General features: G+C 34.6%; 1 protein-coding gene across 23 annotated transcripts in view; it reads left to right on the forward strand.

The window, feature by feature from the left end:
- The window catches only part of RBFOX1 (RNA binding fox-1 homolog 1), a 743,472-nt gene that overhangs the window by 638,140 nt on the left and 81,280 nt on the right, over window positions 1–24,052 (forward strand). For all 23 annotated transcript variants that reach the window (XM_052679517.1, XM_052679520.1, XM_052679521.1 and 20 more), the window contains 5 exons: window positions 8,071–8,214; window positions 12,212–12,265; window positions 16,826–16,918; window positions 18,606–18,666; window positions 22,550–22,603. In XM_052679517.1, the coding sequence (XP_052535477.1) occupies window positions 8,071–8,214; window positions 12,212–12,265; window positions 16,826–16,918; window positions 18,606–18,666; window positions 22,550–22,603 (406 nt within the window). The remainder of the gene's footprint in view (window positions 1–8,070; window positions 8,215–12,211; window positions 12,266–16,825; window positions 16,919–18,605; window positions 18,667–22,549; window positions 22,604–24,052) is intronic.

Raw genomic sequence — 24,052 nt, forward strand, 5'->3', positions numbered from 1 at the left:
TTGTAATTTATCCTAACACTAGCATGGAGTAGCTGACTGAAGTAAAAGGATTTCATCTGAATTTATTTCTGTGTATGTGAGAATTTGGCTTTCTATATTCTCTACTTAGAAATTTCATCATAATTTTTAAGACTGCCTTTAATTAAGTTCCTGAATATTTTTATTACTGTGAATACATGGTGAAATAGGAATCAGGAGGCAGTATGTTGATTTGGCCAGAAATGTCAAGTGATATGGTAGCCATGGGAGGTGGTATACTCAGGAAAAAACAAACATGTAAAAGAAAATTCCTAAAAAAGATGTGTAATTATTGATGATGCTTGAGACTCAAAGGACTTTTTTACATAAGATGTAACTTGCATTAACTTCAGAAACTGTTTTCTGCATGCAGACTAGTAAAAGATTTTTGTGTGTCATTTTTCCTTTTCCCCATATTTTGAACTGACAGAATTACTGGAAATAGTATAGTGAAGCATCATATGCAAGGCCATCTTGCTTTTACTATTCTAGTATTTTTTATATCTTTTTTTATTATCATTTATGTACTCAGAGAGTTGATTTGATAGTTTTGGTGATAAATATTAATGTAATTCTATATTTAGGTAATACTATGAACATATCCATTTCATGTAACTTGGCTAGCTCAAGAAGCGGGCATTGGGATGTTAGCTTATCTTAGAGATTATGTATATGTATCCTCGTTTTTTGTGGTAAATAGTTTTCTTCAGTATTTATGAGATGGTAATGTAACACATTTTTATTAAAAACAGATATATATGTAGAATAACGTTGAAGAGAGGTCAAGAGAGAAGTCAACTGTCAAAGAGATCTTTGAAAGAATAATAATGGCATGATACTGGGTCGTAAGACAAGGAAGATCATTCTCTGGAATGACAAATTAAAATTGACTTATTTCTGGGCAGAGATTTAAGAGTACCTCACTATTCTCTCTGAATGTTGTCCATACCTAAATTAAATTTTATCAAGACTAAATTTGTTTAGTTCATATATGTCAATTGAGGTAGAAATTTTTATGGAAAATTGAGCATTTCAATTCTGTATGTGCGTGCAAATGCAATCAACAATCGTTAAGTTTCAGCAACTTATTTTAACGTTTATGGCATAAAATGATGGTTGAAAGCTGCGATTATGTATTAGTAAATATCCACAGCAAATGTTTCTTACATAATTTTTATTTTTATCAGTGTCTGTCATCTTATAGTCAGTAGGATGCCAAATTTTTCATCCTGTGGTTCCCTGCAGGCAATACTCATAAGTAACTTACTAAAATGTCTGTTTATCAGGACTATTAAATTAGAAATGTGTTCCTATTAGAACCACTAAAAAAAAAAAAAAAGAAAAGAAAGAAAAAAGCAGAGAATTGGTGAAAGTGACCTTTTTGGGAAGATGACAAATGATATAAATCTCAGAGCTGAAAACAAACCTCATACAGTGCTAACTGATGTATATAGAAAAAAAAGCAGTAATTTTCAAAGATGCTGAGAACCTGCCATTACCATTGATTTCTTTTAGCACCAAGGGTCTGTGTTATGTCTGCTTTCATACCCAAGTGCATTTGTAACTTTACTTCTTGGTTTAACTGGTTACAAATACAACTTATTTTCTAATGATTTGAACTGTCACAAACTGGATTTTTTTTCTATACGTATATCTTTGGTATTTATGATATTGTGTGATTCTAGAAATGCTTAGGAACTTCACAATATTAAATTTGATGCCTTAGGCTCTGCAGATTTTTTTACTGTGAAAAGTTTTCGTCGATGTCCAGCTGATAAGATTCAGTGGATGAGATCTTTAGTGGGCAAATGGAGATATTGTTCATATATGTTACTCATGACTACTAGAGATTTCTCCTGCATCTAGGCTGTAAGTTGAGAATGTACTAGTGATAAGTTTTGTGGCTAAATATGTAGGAAGGAACCAGGAGAGAGGTTCTCCAAGAGAGTATCTGAGCCAGGATGGAGAAACTGTAGGTAATGGATGGAGAGAATCTTTGAGAGCTATTGTAAAATTTAGTCTTGGTGCAAGGGGTAATACTGCCTGTCTCCTCTGCACAATTGCTCTCTGTAGAAGTCAGCCTTAGCCAAGTGATTATTAAAGTGATTTCCCACGTGTCAGAGAAACGTATCTATATCAAAAAGGGAGGAAGCCAGGTAGAAAATCTTCAAGTAAATTAGTTGGGTTTTGGTTTTGTTTTCCCAATCGACTGCTTCTAATTAGATCTATTCTGTATTTTAAGATTAAACTGATGATTTTGGGGGGCTATTAATGCCTGTCTGTCTGTTATCTTCTGGAGAATAAGTAGAAGTATTGGAGAATTGGAGTACAGTAAACATGCTTTTTAAAAGAATGAAAAGTATTGGTTATGTAGGCTAAAGGTATGTGCTATCATTTGAGTTTCAGACCTTTAAAAATACTCAAAGTTAATACACGCTTTAACTCTTCAAATTACAAGAATAATAGCTGTCAGCATTGTCTGCCATCAGCATAGTCTTTTCTTTTTTTTTCGTGGGGGAGGAAGTGGGAGGTTAGAGTATCCAGAGGGCTTCCAAGAAAAAAAAAAAAAAAAAAAGGCCTTGTGAGCAAAGGAAAAGCCATAGATGTTGTATTTCACTTACCTTAAGGCTTTAACACTGTTGCACAAGATGTATTTCCCAGCTTGAAAATAAGCACAGTAAATACGCAACCACAAATAGGCAGGGTGCTAAACTAGAAAATGTATTTAAGTATCCGATTATAAAAATATGAAGATTTATTAAAAGGAGTTGTTCAGGGGTTTGTGGTGACTCAGTGTTGTTCAGTAGTTTCATTAACAATCTGAATGACAGAGTGTGCACTTACTAAATTTTCAAGGCAAGCAAACTGGAAAGGACAGCAAGTACATTGCAAGACAGGATTGGAATTCAAGATGATGTTGATAAACTGAAGGTATTGTCTGAAAAAATAACGTGGTATTCAGAAACAAGAAAGTGACGTTTAGACAGGAACAGGAATCTACGCTAGTATGATTGGCACAAAGTATCACTGTATAGTAAATGGACTACAAGGTGTATATGAATATGAATGTAATCCTGTTGAAGGGGGGAAATAAAAGGAAAGAAATCCTCAAAAATAATAGAAATAGGGGAAAAGCAAGGACCATCTTGATGCATGACAGAAATCTATCTTGAAAATATCTGATGCTGTCCTCATGATTCAAGCAACAAATGTTAAGTCCTAAAATAGAATACTGTGTGAGATATTAGGCACCAGCTAAAAGGACGTGGACTAAATGGAGAAGTCAGAGAACGCTTTAGAATGTGGTACCAAGGAGGATAGAATAAAACCATTGCCGTAGTTGTCAGGCAAAAGATGAGACTAAAGGGAATCATCTTAATTACTCCACTTTACATATGGTATATAAGAGATGAAAATGTTTTTGAACTCCAGTAAGAAAAGAGAAATAATGGAATAGCTGCCTGTGGGATGTCTGCCTCTGGAAGACGGTAAGAGCAGGTTTGACCCACCAGGTCTACCTAAGATATTCTGGCAAATGCTAATTTTACCTCCAACAAAATGAGGAGTAAATGAATCCTACCATTCTAGGGAGTAATCAAGAAATTCTGACCAGGATTATTATTTACTATTCCTTGAGGCTATTGGCCTATGAACATTATAGTGTTATTGCCTTATGTGGAGTTTGGGGTATTGAACAAATAAAAGAACGTAGTAACCAGTTTTACAAGGGAAGCCTCTTGCCACTAAATGTCTCTGAGCGTTGTCTGAGTATTGTCCTTCCAAATGATCTTCAACCACATTTGCTTAGATAGCACAGTGGTTTGATGCGCACAAGAAGGCTGTGACTGACAGAAACAAGGTCTGTGGCTGTGGTGATAATGATGAATTTCCGTATGAACAGCAAGAGCTTGAATCTTTTTTCTCTGACTGAGCAGTGGTTTGACTATATCTTTCTTGAAAGATACGTTTCAAGAAGAGAACGTCAAACAGCCTGGCATAGCTGGACCATGTGGATACATGATGAATCCATAACTGTGTTTTTAATCAGTTGTGTTATGTGAATGTGATGATTACAGTTGAGATTTAAAACCATCTTCTAACCAAGCTCTGTAGGATTATTTTAAAAGTAAAAAATAAAAAAATAAATACTTTTTCTTTTGTAATTGTTTTAGAAGATATTTAGCCAAATGTCTCTAATGCACTTGTTTAGAAGTGGCAATGGTAGATAGTTCCAGTACTGAAATGCATTGAATAATCAGTGTGTGTATTGTGATGTCTTTGCTAAGTTAAACTCATAGCTTCCTGGTATGCAAAGGTAAATCTGATACAGCTTAGTACTCAAAAGAAGAAATAAGGTCATCGCACAGACTGCCGTGCATTTTGTATTATTTCTGTCTAATGATAAAGAGTAAATAAGTTTTTATTTGTTTTGAATAAAGCATACTAATTTACTTGATTGAATTAGGATAGATATTAAAAGAGAACAGACCCTTAATGGATCAGGACCTGCACTGATTGCATGCTAATCCACAGGCATACTTCTATACTAACTTCAGTTAATTTCTCAAGATAAACACAATTTTTATATCTTCTAGCAGTAAAAATACTGTCTTGAAATGTAGTATTTCTTTGAAGTTAAATTGCATTGTAGCTCTCCACCTCCACAGGGCTTTGAGAGTTTCCTTTTTAGGACTTCATCAAATCCAGATTGTATGCTCTGTGCATTTACCTCTTTGGTGTTACTTGGAAGTTTTCTCATAAGCTTCTTATTTCAATTTCACTTTGCAACTACCCTTATCCAGATCTTCTAGGCCTGTGTGTATATTTCTAGATGGTGATGCACTTTGAAAAGATACAGTTGTGATGTCACATCTTATAATGCACTTTACGTGTTTTCTCTTTTAGACTTTTTAAAGACATTTGCAGGTATGAATCGTAGATGATGGCAACTTTTTAAACTTTCTAATTTTCATTCCCTGTTGCCCGAACTCTTAAATGATCTTCACTGGAAATTTCAGTTTTCTGTGAAAGGGTAAAATAAATTTGCTTTGTGTTGATATGTATGTTAAATTTCTCAGTACAGAAGTTGCTCCTGACATTTTGGTATGTTGATAGTGCACAGTTCAGCCCTTCTGCTCCTTGTTTCTCATCATTTATATTAATACAATGAACAGAAATTACTTTTTCCAATTTGCATTTATACAGTAAGCTGATTATATAATTTCTTCCCGGGGCAGCCTTTGTTCGTGAAGCTGAACAGCACCTTCACAATTCTTTAATTATCTTCAGATTAATCTCATTGACCTTAAATTCTTTGCAAGCATTATACTTCAAGTATTTTCCTCTCCTGCGTTTGCTACCTGCTCTTGTGTGCCAAGTTTCTATCATATCTCTCTCCTTTTAAGGCCTGAATGTGAAAAGTAATCTTTGCTGATTTTATGGATGGAATAACTTCCTAAAACTTAAACTCTGAATTTTTGAGTTGATTTTAGGTGCCATATTAAAAGGTTGTTGGGGATTCCTTTTTCCAACAATTAAATTCTTGCTTTATTGTTTAAATCATGAGAAATACTTAAGGATGAACTGTTCAGTTTCTTTGGTTTTGCCCGTGAGTTCAGGCAGCAGCAGATCAAAACATACAGTTCTAGACTTACAGTTGGATCACTTGAAAATTAGTCTTTAGAGCACCTTATTGTTTTTTGTTTTGTTTTGTTTTGTTGTCTGAGCAGCATTGTTCAGCATAGACATTACTGGTGAACTGGTGCTTCTGAAAAAAAATGAGGATATCAGCCATTGATACTGGTGCAGGTTAGGTCTGTTTCCTTCAGAAAATCCTTACTCCATTTAGCTACTGGCATTCAGCAGTTGGCAGAAATACACTGTAGATTGGATTACAGCAGAAAAAACACGAAATAAAGCCTTGAAATTCTTTCCCTATTTATTAACTGGGATAATTTCAGTGGGCTGTTTGTTATAGCACACTTGAACTGAAGGGAGAGGAGCTGCAGTACAACGATGAGGCGGTTTTGTGAGAAAAGAAAATATGCGTTGAGCCTCATTGTGTCCCTTTCCCTTTCCTGTCCCCTCGATAAGTTGTTTTGCACCTCCTTTGCTTTTTCTAATTTGTCCCAAATTGAGAACTAATTCTTTGAGGAGATTAGTGACTACAGTGAGATTTAGACCTCTGATTCAGACATCGAAGCTGGTTACTTATGGATATACTTAAGAGCACCTGTGCTATTTAAGCACACATTGTAAAATGTTAACAGTTGGTAATAAAGTCATCAATGTTGAAAAAAAATAAAAAATTATTTTAAAGGATTATCCCTTAGAAAGAACTGTTCCAACTTTTATTCACAGCATAGTGCTGAAATAGCTAGTTTACATGGAGGTATAATTTATCCTGTCTTTGCTTAAGATATTGTTGCTATTATCTATCTTTCAGTGAAGCACAGTCACATTTCTTAAATGAAATCATATCAAGGAATTTGGCTGTAGAGCAAGGATAAGAATATACGCATTGTACTTCCAGAGTTGAAGATTCAGTTTAAATTTCCCTGTCTAAAATAACTAGATTTTCAGGGTCTTTAAAGAGAAGATAGCAAATGACCTAGAAGAAAAGTTCTCAGAAAATCTCTCTGCAACAAATCACTGTACAACAGTAGTTTATTTTTCTTGATGGTTATTAAAGCAATAATAATGGCATAGAAATATGAACAATACAGGAAATTGCACGTGCTAGTACTTGGAGAACGTTTGTTTTTCATGGGGATGATGATGTTGAACTTCACTTGCTAGCATTAAGTTTGTGTGTAGTCATCGCTGATGTAAGTGGTGTCTTCTGTTTGAGTTATTTTACCTCCTTCGTAGCAGGCTTATTGATACTAAAGCTATGGTAAGGTTCATTTTATTTAACCATTTTACTTCCCTTAAATGGAAGTCCATTAAAATAAATTTGATACCAGCAGGAAACGGGAGATGACTTTTTTTCTACATAAAAAAGTCAAATTTAGACTGAACTGTAACATTAGAACACAAGGGAAAAATGAATATTTCGAAGGAGAATATGATCAGAAGAAAGAGGAAGCATGGAGAAAATAGAGTTGTAAGATATCCTTGCACTTTCATTAATCTGCTTTTTTCCTATTCTTTTTTTTTCCTACCACAGCAGAAGCAAATAACTGTTGATTTTACAGACCTGTGCAAAATCTATTTCTACTGAGTGTGTGCTGTACACACAAAGATGAATAAGACATTGTGTGATATCATTAAAGAATGCAACCCATACGTTTCTGTAATATACCGGTAGACTAGTGTTGGTTAGTTTTGTGTTTCGAATGACTGTGTTTCTGTTTTCCCTAATCCCTCTAAGGGTTTATGATTCCGTTTGTTAAAATGTAATGCAAAGCAGTGTCCATCTTTTATAAAACTGCATTTTAAAACTAGGATACATTATCCCCGTAAGAAGTACTGTCCTACGTTCTTATTGTTCTTATTTTGGTGAGAAAGAAAATCTGTAAAATCTCCACTGGTTATACTTCTGTTCCTTTTCACAACTCAACTCAAGGCTTTTTTCACGATGGTGACCATTTATCTGGACAAAATGACTCTCTGGTACCTATTAGCACTGCTTATGAAATGGCAGCTTGGATGTAATGTGTTACCTACCTCCTGTGTAGAAATTCCAGTGGCCTCAGAATGAAAGCACTACTCTTGTTTGTTAGTCTGTAGCTTGCTGCTGTAAATACACTGTTATTTGGACATAGAGCGTCAACAGCCTTGTAATATAGGGAGACATTATTTAGAAAAAGCTAAGAAAATCAGCACTGAAAATAATACCCCTCATTCTCTTTGACTTATTCAAAATGCGTATTAAAATTGTCACCAAATGCATATACTGAGAAGGATACAGAAAAGGATTTGATTTTCATTTCAAATTCTGTTATCCTTCAGCACCTTTGCCTGACTGGATTTTAAGCCCGCCACTTTATTTACGTTAAAATGCAGAAGCGCTTGCAGCGTGCTTTACGTTGTTTTGTTTTACCCTTCTAGCAGACAGAAGATGCAGCACAGACCGATGGTCAGCAACAGACGCAATCTTCTGAAAACACAGAAAACAAATCACAGCCAAAACGGCTTCACGTCTCAAATATACCATTCAGATTCCGTGATCCAGATCTTAGACAAATGTTTGGTGTAAGTACTAATACTTTGTCTATGCTCTTCTACGTTTGCATTGCAAGAAGGACTTTATATTACAGGCAATGTTGACAGAGATATCTATGATTTAGACTGCTTAACCATTTTCACTGGAGATTCTCTTTTCGTTTAGTTGTATCCAAACATGACTGACAAATCAGATAGTTGGGGGAAAAAACTTCTAATTTCATCATATGTGCAAATTAGTGTGTTCTATTTATTTTGTAGTTCTGCATTTCGTTCAGAAACAGCTACCTATATTTCATTCCAAAATAGCTACCTAGATTGGCTAAAAATATTCAGTGTATACATACTCCTGCTGTACTCATCTGGACTTATATGCTTGATTTATTGATTTTTGGACAGTGTAATATGAAGTAATCAATGTTTCACCTGATGAGCAAGAGAACTGAATCTCTAAACAGTAAGACATGGGCTGGGTTTAAGCAAGAAGTCCAGGCATAGGAATCCTTGCCTATTCCCATAGGTACTATAGACCTGTAGGCTTCTAAACTTTTTGACGTTATATTTCTCTAAGTCTCTCAATTTTTGCTTTTGCTCAGGCCATCAGCTACCTTCATGTGCATTGGCTGTTTCACACGTCTCATACGTGCCATCAGTTCTAGGCTCATAACCATGGAGAGGTTAGACCTGGTTTCTTCTCCCTGCTCCAAGAACTATTAGGTTTATTTTTGAAAACTTATTAAGTAAAATCTGGAAACAGTACTTGAGCAGCTATTAGAACACAGATTTTCCTTTTCCAAACAAGTACTCTCAAGTATTTGTGTATCTCTTCCTTTCTTTTTTCTGACTCACCAAAACCTGTATCTCTTCTCTGTTATAGTTACATAGCACAACATGAAGTACATAGGTCGCTCCAAAAGTAACGCCTTCTATTTATTTGAATGGAAACTACAACAGCTACAAATAATTGCACTATTTGATAGAGCAAATTACCAACTTCCAAACACTATTTTTTTTTAACATAGTCACAACAATTAGCTATGCATTTTCTCCAGCGATGAAAGAGCGCCCACTTGCTGCAATCAAAAAATATGCACCAGTGGAGCTGCCGTACTGTTTTGCAGTTGATGTTTTTTTCACTAGAGAAATGTTGTTTACACAGCACATCTTTCATTAGTTCAAACAGATAGAAGTCAGAAGGCACCAAATCTGGGCTATGTGGTGGATGTAGGACAGTTCAGCCAATACTGACAGTGTGTTCCACGTTCTGTAAACTGGCATATGGCCTGGAGTTGCTGTGTTGCAAGAGAAAGGTTATCTTCTTTTCTGGTCTGATTCTTTAAGCCCTTGTCAGCATCGTGATGTACCGGTCAAAGTTGATGGTTTGTCCAGGTTCCATGAAAACCAGAAGATAACTCCCTTCCTGTCACAAAAGACAACACACATCACTTTATCCACTGAAAGTTCTGTCTTGAACTTTTTCAGTGGGGAATTTACATGTCGCTACTTGGTGGACTGCTGTTTTGATTTCGGCTTATAGTGGTGACACTGCATCTCACTACCAATAATGATGCAGTACAGGAAACATTCACCTTCAGCCTTGTACTGGATCAACAGGTCTTCAAAAACTTGTGTATGGTATTCTTTCTGTTCCTGTGTAAGCATTTGTGGAATGATACAAACTTGGTGATATTTCAACCTTGCCACCATTTCCAATGCACTGAAGCCAATATTCAGCCCCATACACAGTTCTCAGGTTGTACTATATCAATTCACCTAGAAGAGCTGGCCATGATGTTCTTCATTTTGTGGGTTGATAGCCATGTATAGCAGTCCAGAACGTGGCCTGTCTTTCACATAACTCTCTCCACGGCTGAAATGTACCATCCATTACCTCATGGTGCTACATCCACTGTTTGGTCTCCATAAATGTTCAGCAAGTGTTGATAAATGTTAGTGGGTGCCTTTATTTTATTTATTTATTTATTGCATGAAGGGTTTCAGTGACACATATTTGCTTCATATGCATTTCCACATCAGATGCCATTTTGTCAGAGTGCCTCTCTGCTGCCATCTGTCACAATGCATCAAAATGTCACAGAATATTGATGGGAAGGTTCAACCTTTGCTGCCTTCCCACCAAAATCCATTGTGGGCCAGCACAGTAAAATAGGAGGCATTACTTTGGGAGCAGCCCTCACACTACTTGCCATTATCTTTCTCTAGATCTCTCGTGTTTGGCTCAGACTTAAATTCTTCTCATGTCTTTTTGTGTGTGTTAAGATGTTCCTAGTATTTGTTTGTATAAAATAAAGAAATTGTTCACTAGAAAAAAAGAATCCTGTTATGGATATGGATATGAAATCATGGTGTCTGTGTTCCTGTGTCTAAACTGCTGCATTGCATTTTATCCTCTAGAAAGTAACACTCTAGAGGGGGGAAAAAATATTTGACTTAAACAGAGTAAAACAGATGCATTTTATTTGAAAGTACATTAAAAAAGAAAGTCTAGGGATTTTAGTTATTTATAAATGATAGCAATTGCATTTCTTCTCAGTATTTGTTTCTTAGTTCTCAAGATAGGGGGACTGGAGTTTTCCAGCTTTAGAATGACTTAGAAAACTTTTAGCTTCTGATTTGATGGAAAAATTAAATTTCTGCAAGTGTTCGAGTAATGAAATATCCAAAGTGAAATGATAATGCTGCATCTTGATTGTGTTATGCACATAGCAGATCATTTTTTTTATATTGACATGAATACTGCAGAGAAGGATTTGTTTAACCAGCCATTGTCTGCTTATAGGCTAAAATAGCAGTTAAAATGTTAGTTAACTAGATTGTGAATACAAGAACGTAAAACAAGGGATAACAAAAGATGGTTGATTTTCATAACTAAGATGGAATCACTTATGAAGTAAAGAAGTGCTATCCTTTCTGTCCTGTGTTTGTTATATCTTAAAAAACTGCAGTACTGGTTGATTTCTGCAGTTCCTTGCACTGCTGGTAGCTTATTCTTCATTTGTCTGCCTCTAATTTCTGCCTTTTTGTTTAATCATTGTATACGTCACTTATTAGTGTTAACGTTGATCAATAGAGCATGTTAATGATATAAGAATAAACAGAAATGACCCACTGATGTATTCAAGTGTCGCATCCCCAAAAATGTGCCATCTACAAAAGTAACTGTAACTAAATGTTGTGTGAGTCAAATATTTGGTCAGGTTTTGTGTGAATGAGCAATGCCTAGGTGACTGTGCTATTGGGAGATCAATGGAATTAAGAGTTAATATTATAATAAAGTGCCCTGCTGAGGGGGAAAATTCCCCAACACCTAATTATCTATTCTAGCTTGCCAAATTACATTTTAGGAAGACAAGAATTACGCAGGGAATAAAGGATATCCCTTTATGGGATGCAGTGGTGAGGAGAAATCCTCACTCCCTTGAAGCTAGTGACAAAATTCCCAATTGATTCCATCCTGTTCCTGTAAAACACAAACCTGTACTGGAAAGCAACAGCAAAAAAATCTTCTTAAACACAGGTTCTTAGAGGGTGTGCTGACCAGAGGGTAACAGTGTTCATCCGGCCATTAATCTTGTCTTCCTAGTGATATTTTAACCTACACCAAACAAATTAACCCAACAGCATATTACGTTCTTAAAAAAGCACTGATGGCAATTGAACAGGATGAATCACCAGGAAGTAACCTACTATCTGAAAAGAAAAGCAACAGTAACAAAAGAAATTTCAGACTCTCAATTCAGTTTACAGCTCCATGATGACTGTCAGAACATCCCAATAAATTTTAAATTCATAAATGAATATATGGTATCATAGTGGCATTGACGTACCTGATTTAATGGTACTGACTACTCTTCAGTGTGTCTTTTCTGGTGCTTGACTATCCTTGACTTTATATTCTTTAACTTTTTGATACAGTGCATCAATTTCTGCAACAAACATTAGTACTACTAATGATAGAACTGATTAAATTATCTTTTTTTCATGTAACTTTTCTATTTCTTTGCAGCAATTTGGTAAAATCTTAGATGTTGAAATTATTTTTAATGAGCGAGGCTCAAAGGTAAGCAGTTTAATTCACCCAAAGATGTTTTTTTTTTAGCCTGTTGAATATATTTTTAACAAATAAAAGAAAACAACTGCACTAATGTAAAAAATGAGTAAGATCTGAAACTCAATGTTATTGAAAAGCGCATTCTGATTTAGTTTGCTAAGCAGAAAGAAAATCGTTGGACTCATATATTTTAAAAGAGGTAACTTAAGCTACTTCAAACAGTCATTTGTTTTATGGGAATGTTGATATCTGTTTTCTTTACTATTCAATTATTATTACCATGTGTATTTTATAAGATCAGTCCATACTTAAAGATATTTTTAGATGAGTTTGTATTAGAGTAGTTTTTTTCCTGTTGAAATGGAAGATAATAATAATACCTATTAACTATCTTGTTCAGTAATGAAGTGAGAAAATACGATCGTTTCAAATTATTTAAGTGCAGATGTTTTCCTCTTTAGTAAAAGCTTAGTACACCAACCCTTTGAATGTTTAATCATTTATTTGATTAAAAGGATTCTCATTATACTGAAAACATTTAAATTTTTTTTCTGAGATTTACTTTGCTTCCAATTCAAACAATATACTCTATATTTAGAAATCAGTCAAAATAGAATGATTATGCTTGCATCATCTTCATTACCTGGTTCCAAGCAGTAGCCAATTTCACAGTATGTTTCACCTATTATATCAGCTGCGGTATAAGAGTTTGTATATGGCATATGCATGCTATCTTTTTACTTTTTCTCCCATGTTAGAAAACTGTCATGTTTGACTGCTAATGTTTTAGTCTGCCAGCAACACTTATATATGATTATTAGTAGTAATTGTTTTCCATTATTCTGTGATCTTTCATCTTTTAAGATGAAACACATGATAAATTTCTCTTAAATCAGATACATTTTAATTTTTTTTTCCTTTCATGTGTTAGCATTTAACTTCTACATTTAAGGACTATACCTCCTCACATCCTTCCTCTTTCTTTAATAGAATGCTTAAAACGTTCTGGTCCATATTCCAGAATTATTCTGACCTTCATTAATTAGCTCCCTTGCCTACCGCTCCAAAACCCAATTTGAACACTTAGCTGTTTCTTCACTAAGCAACCAAAACTTACGGAAATTAATGGCTTAGAAGGTGATCTTTTTAAGTTGGTGACAGTCTCCTAATTTGTCTGAAACATGTCATCATTACATTATGAAGGTTGCGTAGTTTTTGCAAAATATGTTGATTTTGCAGAGCCTGTTCCTACTAGATAGTTTTATAAATTTCAAATGACATCCTGCACTTGCCACCTTCACTCGGTCTGGGTGGAAATGAGTGGAAATGATTTGTAGTAGGTTATACCTTTGTTCAGCCATTAAATCTTGCATACACAGGACTTTCAGCCTCCATGGTTGCATCAGACAGCATAAATTTGTCTTTTGGGGAGGTGGGAAATATTTCTAAACTGAGGTTTTTCGCTAGTGATCCTATAGTAGTGAAAACACGTCAATAATGAAAAATGTCATGAACAACAAGAATATGTTTGGGTTTTATCTGATCACTTCAAGTTCTTCTGTAGGATTTGAGATGCGTTTGATTCAAGTCTCGTTCCTAGCAGTGATTATCTATATTCTCCTAAAACTTCAATCCCTCTGAATCTGAAAGGGCTACTGACTGATCTCAGTAAGTTTGAGTACAAAAGCTAACAGCTGTGTATCAGTGTTCTAGTCAGCGATCTATATACTACATGTATGCTGGCTTAAATCTCTTGGTGTGTATGTATTATTATATAATTGCTGTATATTACAGCAACAGCTATTTCTCAAATAACAAAAGCTCCGATGCATCTCCTAAAATAAAACAGAAATTTGTCTTGTACAGACTTGACTGTTTTTAAGTCATTTGACAGACTTAAAAATAAAGCGAAGAAATTTACATTACTGGTTAATAAAATATATAATTTGGTAAGCCAAATTGACTGTTGAATCAGCTGCATGTGAAATGCATGCTAATGTGTTTGTCCTCCTATATATATATAGGATGTAGAAATCTTTGGTTGGTGGCTGAGTTTCTTGGTAATCTAGGTGAAATTATCCATTTGCATAAAAATTAAAATCTTGATTTCAATAGTGTCAGTTATAGGAAAAGATTGAAAAAAATACAGTGGATATTTATTTCAGAATCTTTGAAATTCTTGTCTTGTCTTGTGGCTCCACTTTTTTTTATCTCTTTCCAGTTTTATAATATAATTAGATTTTTCTTTCCATTCAGTTATTTGAAAAAAATTAACTGGCAGCACTGCGAGCCAGTGAGAATGATTCTAAATTTTGTAAACGGCTCCCCTATGAGAGTGGGGTGGTTCTGCAGCAAGGATGGAGAAAAAGCAAAAATGATGTATGGAACTGTGTGGAAATAGGTTCTCACCATTGCTGGATCAGCAGTGGTTTCTGTTGTGAAGTTTTCTTAGTGGTCTTCTAAATTATAAGCTTTTTGAAAGAACTTCTACAACGTCAGAGTTTTGGAGTAGCAATAATGAGGAAATAAATATTTAGAGCTTAAAGTAAGGTCTATGCAGGCATCTAAAATGTAAAGATTAATACTGAGGAAGCTTATTTACTTTCCCTTGAGGACCACTATTTTTTTTCTGGAAAAATAATAATGTGCTCATTGTCTTGTGATCGTGGCTTTGTCTTAAAATTTCAGAGGGTAGAGTGGAGAAAATACGTGGTGTCATGTGGTCTGAGAATGCTGATGGAGCCCTTGCAAGCTCAGTCTTCAGTGTGGCTTTAAAATGAAGAAAAATAAAAATAAATAAAAAACAAGAGCAGCAATGTTCTGTATGTTTAAACTATTTTGGAGAGAATCAGATAGAAGCTGCTACTGTATGGAAATCTCCTCCAATGTTATAAACTGGCATGCATCAATATGATCGTTTATTAGGCAAAATAAGGCGAACACCCACGTAATAATCCTGACAGTTTCTCCAAATTGTTTTGTCCATGCATTATTTTTGTAGTTCATGTCCATCATTTTCCTCAGTGTTTTATGTGTTAATACTTAGTTTTGCCTTGGCTATCTATTTGCAATGAAAAGGATAAGTATCCTCCTTTTGTCCTCTTTTTTTTTTCACTCACTGTGTAAATAATAGGTAGAACTTCAGAGGCTAAATGATTGAATACTGACCCCTCATTCAGTGAACATTCTGCAGAATGAGGATGAACAGGAGGAAAAGCTTAAGGAAATATCATAGAATGGCTTGGGTTGGAAGGGACCTCAACAATCATCAAGCTTCAGCCCCCCTGCTGCATGCAAGGCTGCCAACCTCAATATGATAGATATGATGCATGGCTTATTGTTGAGCGATAAAACAAAAGCAAACCTTAAGTAAAACTGAAGAAAAAGGTTGTAGTAGGACTTCAAATAAATGCAGCAATGCTTTAATTAAAAATATGGACATGTACAACTTGCAGGTGTTTGTAATTATGAAGCATTCAGGGTTATAGAAGTTGAGTTTATTCAAGAAAGCTTGCAAAGGCATTGTAGTGCTATCGTAACAATTATTTCAAAGGGTTGGTGTATGTTTCTAGAATGTTTTATAATGTCTGATTTGAAAAGTGTTTACAACAGTTTTACATTAAATATTTGTAAACAATGCTTAGTTTAACTTAGCATAATAGAAATGATTTTAGTAGGATTGGAAATGTTTACTTAGCCTGATGTTATAAAGTGAAGTATTTGTCCTGCGGAGAATTTCATATTAGTCGAGTGTTCTCCTGTCCCATTAACATGGGATTCTGGAGTCCTACCAGTTGCATGTGGGAAGTAAAATATAGAAATAGTAAATAAACCAGTTAAAGTTACTCAAAGCGTTTTCATTTTTATTCTTTTACTGGAGTTTATTTTTCTGTTCACATCATGTGATTTTATTTGATCTGTTAATACAAGGAAGTTTTCTTCTTTCTTCTGAAAGTACTTTTGTTGGTGGTTTATTTTTTTTCTTTTTTTTTTTCTTTTTGTTTTTATAAAAAAATAAGTAAAGGCTGTATAGTTTGAAAAAAGTTTAAGTTACCCTAGTGTTGCATGGGAACAGTGTTTCTTATGATCACAAAAGCATGATTAAGTAGGCAATGTTTTAGAGTATATTGACATTCAGTGTTGAATTTTGTGCACATGTTTTTTATTTTGTTGAGATATCTGCATGCTGTTAAAATGTGATTCATTTTCTTTTCTCATTAGTTCATTTTTTTTTTCTATGTGAAGACACTGTAATTTCTTTTGATTTAATTTTCTTATTGTTAGATTTATTTTCCTCTGTAGTGACACGTAGAAAGGTATTTTTGGTATCATTCTTTGAATTTCTCAGAGGGTATTATGTAATTGATAACAGAAAAAATTTGTTCACATTTGTCGCTTATTTATTGCACATCTCAATACAATTATAATTTTTCTAATTTGCATGTTACAGAAATGAAGCAAGGACAAGAAAATATTAAATTAAAGAGAGAGAACATAAGCAAACAAGTGGTCGTTGACTGAAATAATAATGTGCATGTTGTTTTCCCCCCTTCTCCCTCCTGCATGCAGGGATTTGGTTTCGTAACTTTCGAAAATAGTGCTGATGCGGACAGGGCGAGGGAGAAATTACACGGCACCGTGGTAGAGGGCCGTAAAATCGAGGTGCATGTTCAAAATATTTTCCTTTTCATCTTTTTTATAAATGTCTGCTTCACTCTCATTTGTTGTTTCAGATGCATCATTGGTGTCTTCTGTGTGCTCCCCTTTCCCCTTCCCATTGTTTATATATATATTTATATATAAAGTGAGAGAATCTGGCCTTACTTGGGTTTTTTATTATTATTTCTTTTGTAATTATTATTATTATTATCATTATTGCTGAAAGGTGGAATTGGAGGAAAAAAAAAAAAAAAGCGGCTTTAATATTTTGAAGTTATTATTTTGGATATTTTGTGAATCAATGGGTGCAGTAGATTCCCAAAAAAAAAATCAGCCAACAACAACAAAAAAACTGTGTGACAGACAAAACAAAAACAAACAAAAGGTTGTTTTTTGATTTTGGTTTTTGTTTTGTTTTTTTTTTATTTTTATTTTTTTATTTTTTTCTGCAGGGTTGATGTGGGATCCACAGTGGCTTTCAAAAAAATTCAGATTGGAAAAGAAGCATCCAAAAGATGTGCAAGAAAAAGAAACAAAGGCAGACTAGAAACCAACTGATTTTAAGAGTTCGTTTTTATTGAAACCATCAGGCTCCTTTGGCTGGATGGCCTGAGTTACTTGTATCTATAAAAGAAACAATACAAACTTGTTTTAGGACCACTGGATCCCCTTCAATACTGCCTCAGTCGTATTTGTTAGAATTAAAAAAAAAAAAAAAAAATACCAATTGAAAATGCTGTCGTCTTTTGAGTAAGATGTTGCATATTTTGCCTTTTCATTTTCCCCCTTCGACGGTAGCGCTTAGGGCCCTCACCAAACTCTCAGTAACCATGGTAACTGTATACATACCCATGCTGGCGATGGTGCTGAATGGTAAGTGGAGAAGTCCATCTGCCGTTTCACGTATTTAGCGCTGATATACCACGTGAATTTTTTTGACTTGTTGTATTAAGTTTTCTTGATGCTACATTTTTTTCTATATTGGTACGCCTGTAATTGAGTGTACGTTTTAAGCAAGCCTGGGAGGCACTGATTGGATTGAGGATATGACTTCGTGCACATCTTACTCAGATTGTTAACTCCATATTGTGTTAAATAATGCACCCTCTTTTTATCCTTTTGTTAGCTGTGATTTTAAAGCTTGAATGATTTTGTTAATTCTTGCAATGAAAAAGGCTCTTGTTCCAAGTGTTGAATGCTAGATGTTGCTTTTCCAATGGTACTTCTCTTCTAAAGGGTTATGTTGCACACTGCTAAAATTCGTTTGTCCCTTTTTTTGACATTTTCTTTGTTTCCTTGTACCTTGTCTATTTCCCTTCTACTCCACTGCATGTTCCTTCATATAATCTTTTTTTTTTCTGTTTTGAATATTTATTGTATCAGTGTTATCATGGAATACAAGCATGCTCTTAAGTCTTAAATTATGCAGTACCTTTTAATTTGCTTTTAATGTCTTTTTATTAAAGTTTAAATGATATGACTTTGCTTTATTGAAATGATTTGTAAGTTAAAATGGTTATGAAAGTAAATGTAATTATAAATAGTATGATTTTGTTATGCACCTGTTGCCTTCTATAAATTAAATTGCATTTTATTTTTTACATGACTAATAGCAATGATAATGCATGCATTTAATAATACCACAGGCCATCCTTGTAACCCTTTCTAATCCAGTGTTCTATGTGCTTAGGTAAATAATGCAACAGCACGTGTAATGACAAATAAAAAGACCGTCAACCCTTACACGAATGGTAAGTGCATGATATCTCACTGTGTGGTTTTTATGTCAGTGCATGCGAAACTGCACTCTTCCCGTGGATGGGTGGACTCATCCACAGACAAAGTGTCACACTCTGCATCCTGCATCTCCTTGGGCTCACGCTTTATCCAGCAACCCAGAAGGAAAACACATTATAGCCGAGCTTAATTTCCATCCTTGTGAACTTGCTTTAATTCACAGGGATGGGCATAACATGGAGCATTTTGCCTGTCTGGAATCTGCGAGTTTAACCACAGTGGCTTTTGTATAGGGAAAATATACCTGGTAGCATTATTCTCTTCTAGCTTTGCGTGGTGTTAATGTTGTAACAAACGAGCTGATCAAAGGAGTCACTTTTTCTTGGATGCTGGAGGAAGAATGCCTCTGTCAGGAGTGAGATCCTGTATAGTACTGAGTCGCATATCTGAGCAAAGATATTTCTTTTGTCTTCCTTATGTGCTTTGTTAAAAGTAAAGGGCAACTTGCAATTGAATGCTGATTCCAGCCTTTCTTCCATGGAGTAATCTAAATTCTCAGTTGCTTAAAAAAGTTATTTTAATAGTGATCTAAAAAGTGAAATTAATGATAAAAACATAATCTATGGATATTCAAAGGGTTTGAAGACAAAACATTTCAAATCTGTTTTCTCTGGCAACGTTTTATCATGTGCTCCAGAAGGTATTTGCACTTGCTAGTTCAGAAAATGCTAACAAGTTCCTAACTCATCGTCAAACAATAATACATCAATTGAAGTTAATTGCAATTACGTTTTCCTATTTTACTAGAATGTGTAGCTGTAATTATTTGCTTTCCAATTTAACTTAGCTTTTCCCATCCCAGTAGAAAACAGATGAAATCTACATATACAGCAATAACAATTTCCACATTTAGCTTAGACTCTTTACTGTTTTGAAATATAATGTATCTTATTTTCCATATTTGATCATTCATTACTGAGATTTTTCTAAAAACCATGGCAAATTGTGACCTTTTTGTTATTTAAAGAGTCATATTTTTTTCTTAGTGTGGTAAAAATAAAGTGACAGTTTTCATTTGACATGCAATAATTGAACAAGTTATAATGATATGGAGGAGTCTTGAAATTCCTAACGATTTTTCAGAAAGTGTTTTCTTCCTCATTTTGTATATAAATGTGTAACTTGCCAAATGATGCAGATGGGAAATCCTTCGTTATTACTGACTTTAAAATATCTCAGTAAATCTAACGAGACATGAAACTTGACTGGATCACAAAGCAAGATTTTGTTACAATAAGAAGTCATATTAAATTTATGCATATGATAGGTACTATGAACTTAGCCTGCTGTATTGTAATTATAAAAATATAAAAGTAGATTTGATATCAATGATGATGTATATTTTTGTATGCATATCATGCTAAAGCTTAAATGCTTACCAGTAGCACATTACTCATCAACATATCTAGTGTTAGTGGATGGTCATGCTGGAAATGAGATTTTAGGAACCTGATTTTAAGGAAGATTCACCTTTGTGTTCTGCACTGCTGGGTTGTCATACATTGTCGTTTATTTATATCCAGAGCTAGATAAATTGCTGTTTAGTGTTTCCCACTTGTACTGTTTTGTGTCTGTGATTCTCTAGGCTGTTCTGTCTGCATGAGATGTCCAGCAGAACTGTGAAGCATCCTCCTCAGTGCCTAAAAATTACAGTTTGTTTGTGAACGTATACATCCAAGGGTGCATATACATGCAGGATGTTCTTCTCTGATATTCACCTTTTGATGGGTGGTTATATAACAGACTAGCTGCAGTTCATAGATACATGTTTCTTCATTAGTAGGTGGCTTCATTTTTCAAAGTGTGTGTGGTGACTGACACGTTATTGGCACATATGGTTAAATGACAACATGTAAGGCCTTAATGCTTATTGGAATTTGAAAATAAGATGCACTCCATTTTGCCTTTCATTCCTGGGTATTGCTGGTTGCTTGATAACTGGGCTTATATTGTTAATATGGTTGCTAAAGGCAACAGACTTAAAAGCAAAACAAATCTCAACTTTTTTAAAAATATTTTTTTAAAATATATGCAGCTTCATTCAGACAAGCACTTTGCTCTTGTGTGTGAGGTGGTTTTTGAAATAAATATCCTTTCCATTGACTTTGGACAATTCCTGGAGTGAACAGTTCATAAATGTTCAGTTTCTAGTGGGACTTTTTGGTGTGAGTTTGTTCACAGATACAGTGATATTGGATGTGCTTCAGAGATAGAACTGCCTTTTCATTGTGCATGAATTCAGAGTCAAGAGTTCTACTTGCTGGCAAAAACACTTGATAAATTTTAGATGTTCCAACCTATCCTGCTCACGGTTGTAATTTCTAGATTTTTTTTTTAGCATACTTCTGATGCTCATGTTGCATCAGTTCAGGTTGCTCTCCCAAAGTCATGGGGAATAGAGAATTACGTGCAAATAGATTGAGAGAACCTCAGCAACGAATGAGAAACACGGCACAGAGATTAGACAAGGAATATTAGCAGTATCTTGTATTTGAGACATGTTAATCTAAACTTACATTCAAAATCAGAACTAGTGACAATTAGTGCGGTTAATTTCCCTCTCGCTTCACTTTTCTCTTGTTCTGGATGCAAACAGAAAGAAAAGGAACAGTGTCTCAGGGCTTCTTTCCCACCAAAGCATTCCTCAGGCAATGCACACCTGTCTGCTCTAAAAAGTGAAAGTAATCTTTTCTAATCCTTGCTATGTTGCTGTGCCCCACTTCTTAATAAAGCTTGTTCTACTGTGCGATATGCAATTATTTCCTTAGCACATTTAATCTATACTTTTTTAAAGATGACTGTATAGGGTCAGCTTACAAGTTCCCTGCAAGTTTCTACAACGTTGCTGTCTTTAGCATCATATGCACTTTGAATACAGGCCCTGTTTCTACAGCAAAGCTGTGTACTCTCTGTACCTGGAAGAGCAGCATCACATGTAAGGACTCAACAGCAATTCTTTGGAGTGCTGCCTGAACAGATGGCACAGAACATCTCTTGGTTCTGGCTTGCTTCTAGACCAGCTGTAGGACAGTGGTTATTTAAAGCAAAGGCACTGGCTACATTCGCCGTTGTAAGAGGTTGGCAGAGCATGACTGGAGCATTTTCATATAAGCCAGCTATTTCATCATAATATGCCACCTGTACACACAGGTTGTATAGCCATTTCTGATACATGACTGTGTAGTGCCATTTCAGTGCAGAGAGTCTGAAGTACAAATTCAATTTGGAAAAAAAGTGTCTGGCATTTGACTGGGTTCACACAGTGCACAGTTATCTTTTCTGTCACGGTGGACTGTTCTTTACAGTGTCTACACTTTCATTTTTTATCTAAAGTAGAGTGAAAATGCTCATTTTATTGCCTTGTAATATACGCTAACGCACGCTTAGCAGAAGTACCCTGTGTCCAGCAAATGAGCTGTTTTGGCCTCACTGGTGTGTAACTGGAGATCTAAAGCAATGAAAAAGAACTGATCTATTCTGTTATTACATGATATAGTGATACCTGAGCTAGTTCTGATGTAATTGTGTAACTTAAGGCAATAAGATCATGGTAGCCGTGCATTTCAACTAAGCTAGTTCACCTGATAATTTGCTCCAGTACTACTTGTAATATTGAAATATCCAGATAATGATTTATTTCATTACTTTTTTCCATACTTGAGAATCAGAGTATTCTGATATTAAAGATCAGTGATCTAAGACATCTATAAAACTTCTATTAAAATGACCTTGAATGCATTTTAGGTGTGTTTCTATTAAAAATAAATAAATAAACAATACATTATTATTATCAGTAATTGCAGTATTAACTCCGTTATGTTTTTATGTTTGCTGCAGGCTGGAAATTAAATCCAGTTGTTGGTGCGGTTTATAGTCCAGAATTCTATGCAGGTAAGAATTAAACTGCACTTGTCTGTGCTGTGTTTTATTTAAACATGTTTAAGTACAGACTGAACATTTCGTGTAAGATTTGGCTTCTTTGTTTAACTTACGCTCCCTGCCAGTCGTTTGCAGATTTATTAAGAAGGTTCTGGCAGTTATTTGGGAATACTGAAGTTAATGTAGAAGATACCAGAGTGTCTTTTGTTGGATAGCAAAACACGAACTGCATTATTGCAGCTTTTCATGAGATTTTTTTAGTTGTTTTATACTTTATTTTTTATTTCATTTTATTTTTATATTTCAGTACAGACATTTGGTATCATGAATTACTTGAGCTTAGGCAACAACAAAAAATATCTATCTGTAAATACGTAAATATATATATAAGATACAGATATTCAGACAAATGTATAGAATTATGAACTCCATTCCTAATTTTTTCTTGAACATTTTTCTTTAAATTTTGTATTTGGTTAATCAGTCTTGTAAAATGATTGTATTTGTAATATAGGCTTTATTAAGACAATTCTAATCCTTGGTACAACTTCGAGTTGATGAGATTCAGCCTTTTTCCATTGCTAGCAGCAATTTGTAAATACACTGCAGCAACAGCACTGAAAATGTGGGTGTATACCAAAATCAATTTGATTATAGAAGAACTTGAATCCCAAATCACACCCATAGCCTGTAGAAAATCCAAAAATGACTTTTTTTTTTTTTTTTTTTTTTTTTTTTAAATAAACTAATAGTTTGTAACTTAGGGAGAAATGATCCCTGTAGCTGCAAAGGTTGTATAGTTGTTTTCCTTTCTTAGGTTTCCAGATCACGTAAAACATCCTGTGAATTTCATGGGAATCATTGGGAAATCTTGTTTTCCATTTTGTTTTTTTAGTTGTTTTTAGTTGTTTGTGCCTGGTTGTGTAGACACTTATCAGGTAGAAAGGATAAAATTTCAGTTCATATTTTAAAACACAAAAATGTTAATCCACTGTCACACATATAGGTAATGAAAAATAAAGAAGTAATTGTACAATGTATTTATTACCGCAAGTTGAAACAGGGGAAGTTTCCAGTAGGTATTAGGCAAATGCTTTTCACTAACATGCATGTTAAGCATGCAAAGAGGTTGCCTACAGATGCTAGGGAATCTTCATCCTTGGAGATACTTAAGCCTCCACTGGATAAAACTGAAAATGTTTGGTTAGTTCAGGGATTTTCAAGAGAGAAAAAATGTTGCATAGAGCTACATTATAGAAATGTTATAAACGAATTCTTATTTTAAAGAAGCTGCCTGTAATATGTGCAGTGCCAACTACTGAAATAGAGAAACAATACAAATTGCATTCTGAAAGAATAATAGAAACACTAAGCTGGTATTCATAGAAGGGCAATATTTGGTGCAGGTGGAATTTGTTTCCTTCTTTGATGTATACCTACACTGAAAACAGGAATTTAACA

The sequence above is a fragment of the Tympanuchus pallidicinctus genome, unplaced genomic scaffold (genome assembly GCF_026119805.1).
Source record: "Tympanuchus pallidicinctus isolate F22 unplaced genomic scaffold, pur_lepc_1.0 scaffold18, whole genome shotgun sequence".
Taxonomy (NCBI): domain Eukaryota; kingdom Metazoa; phylum Chordata; class Aves; order Galliformes; family Phasianidae; genus Tympanuchus; species Tympanuchus pallidicinctus.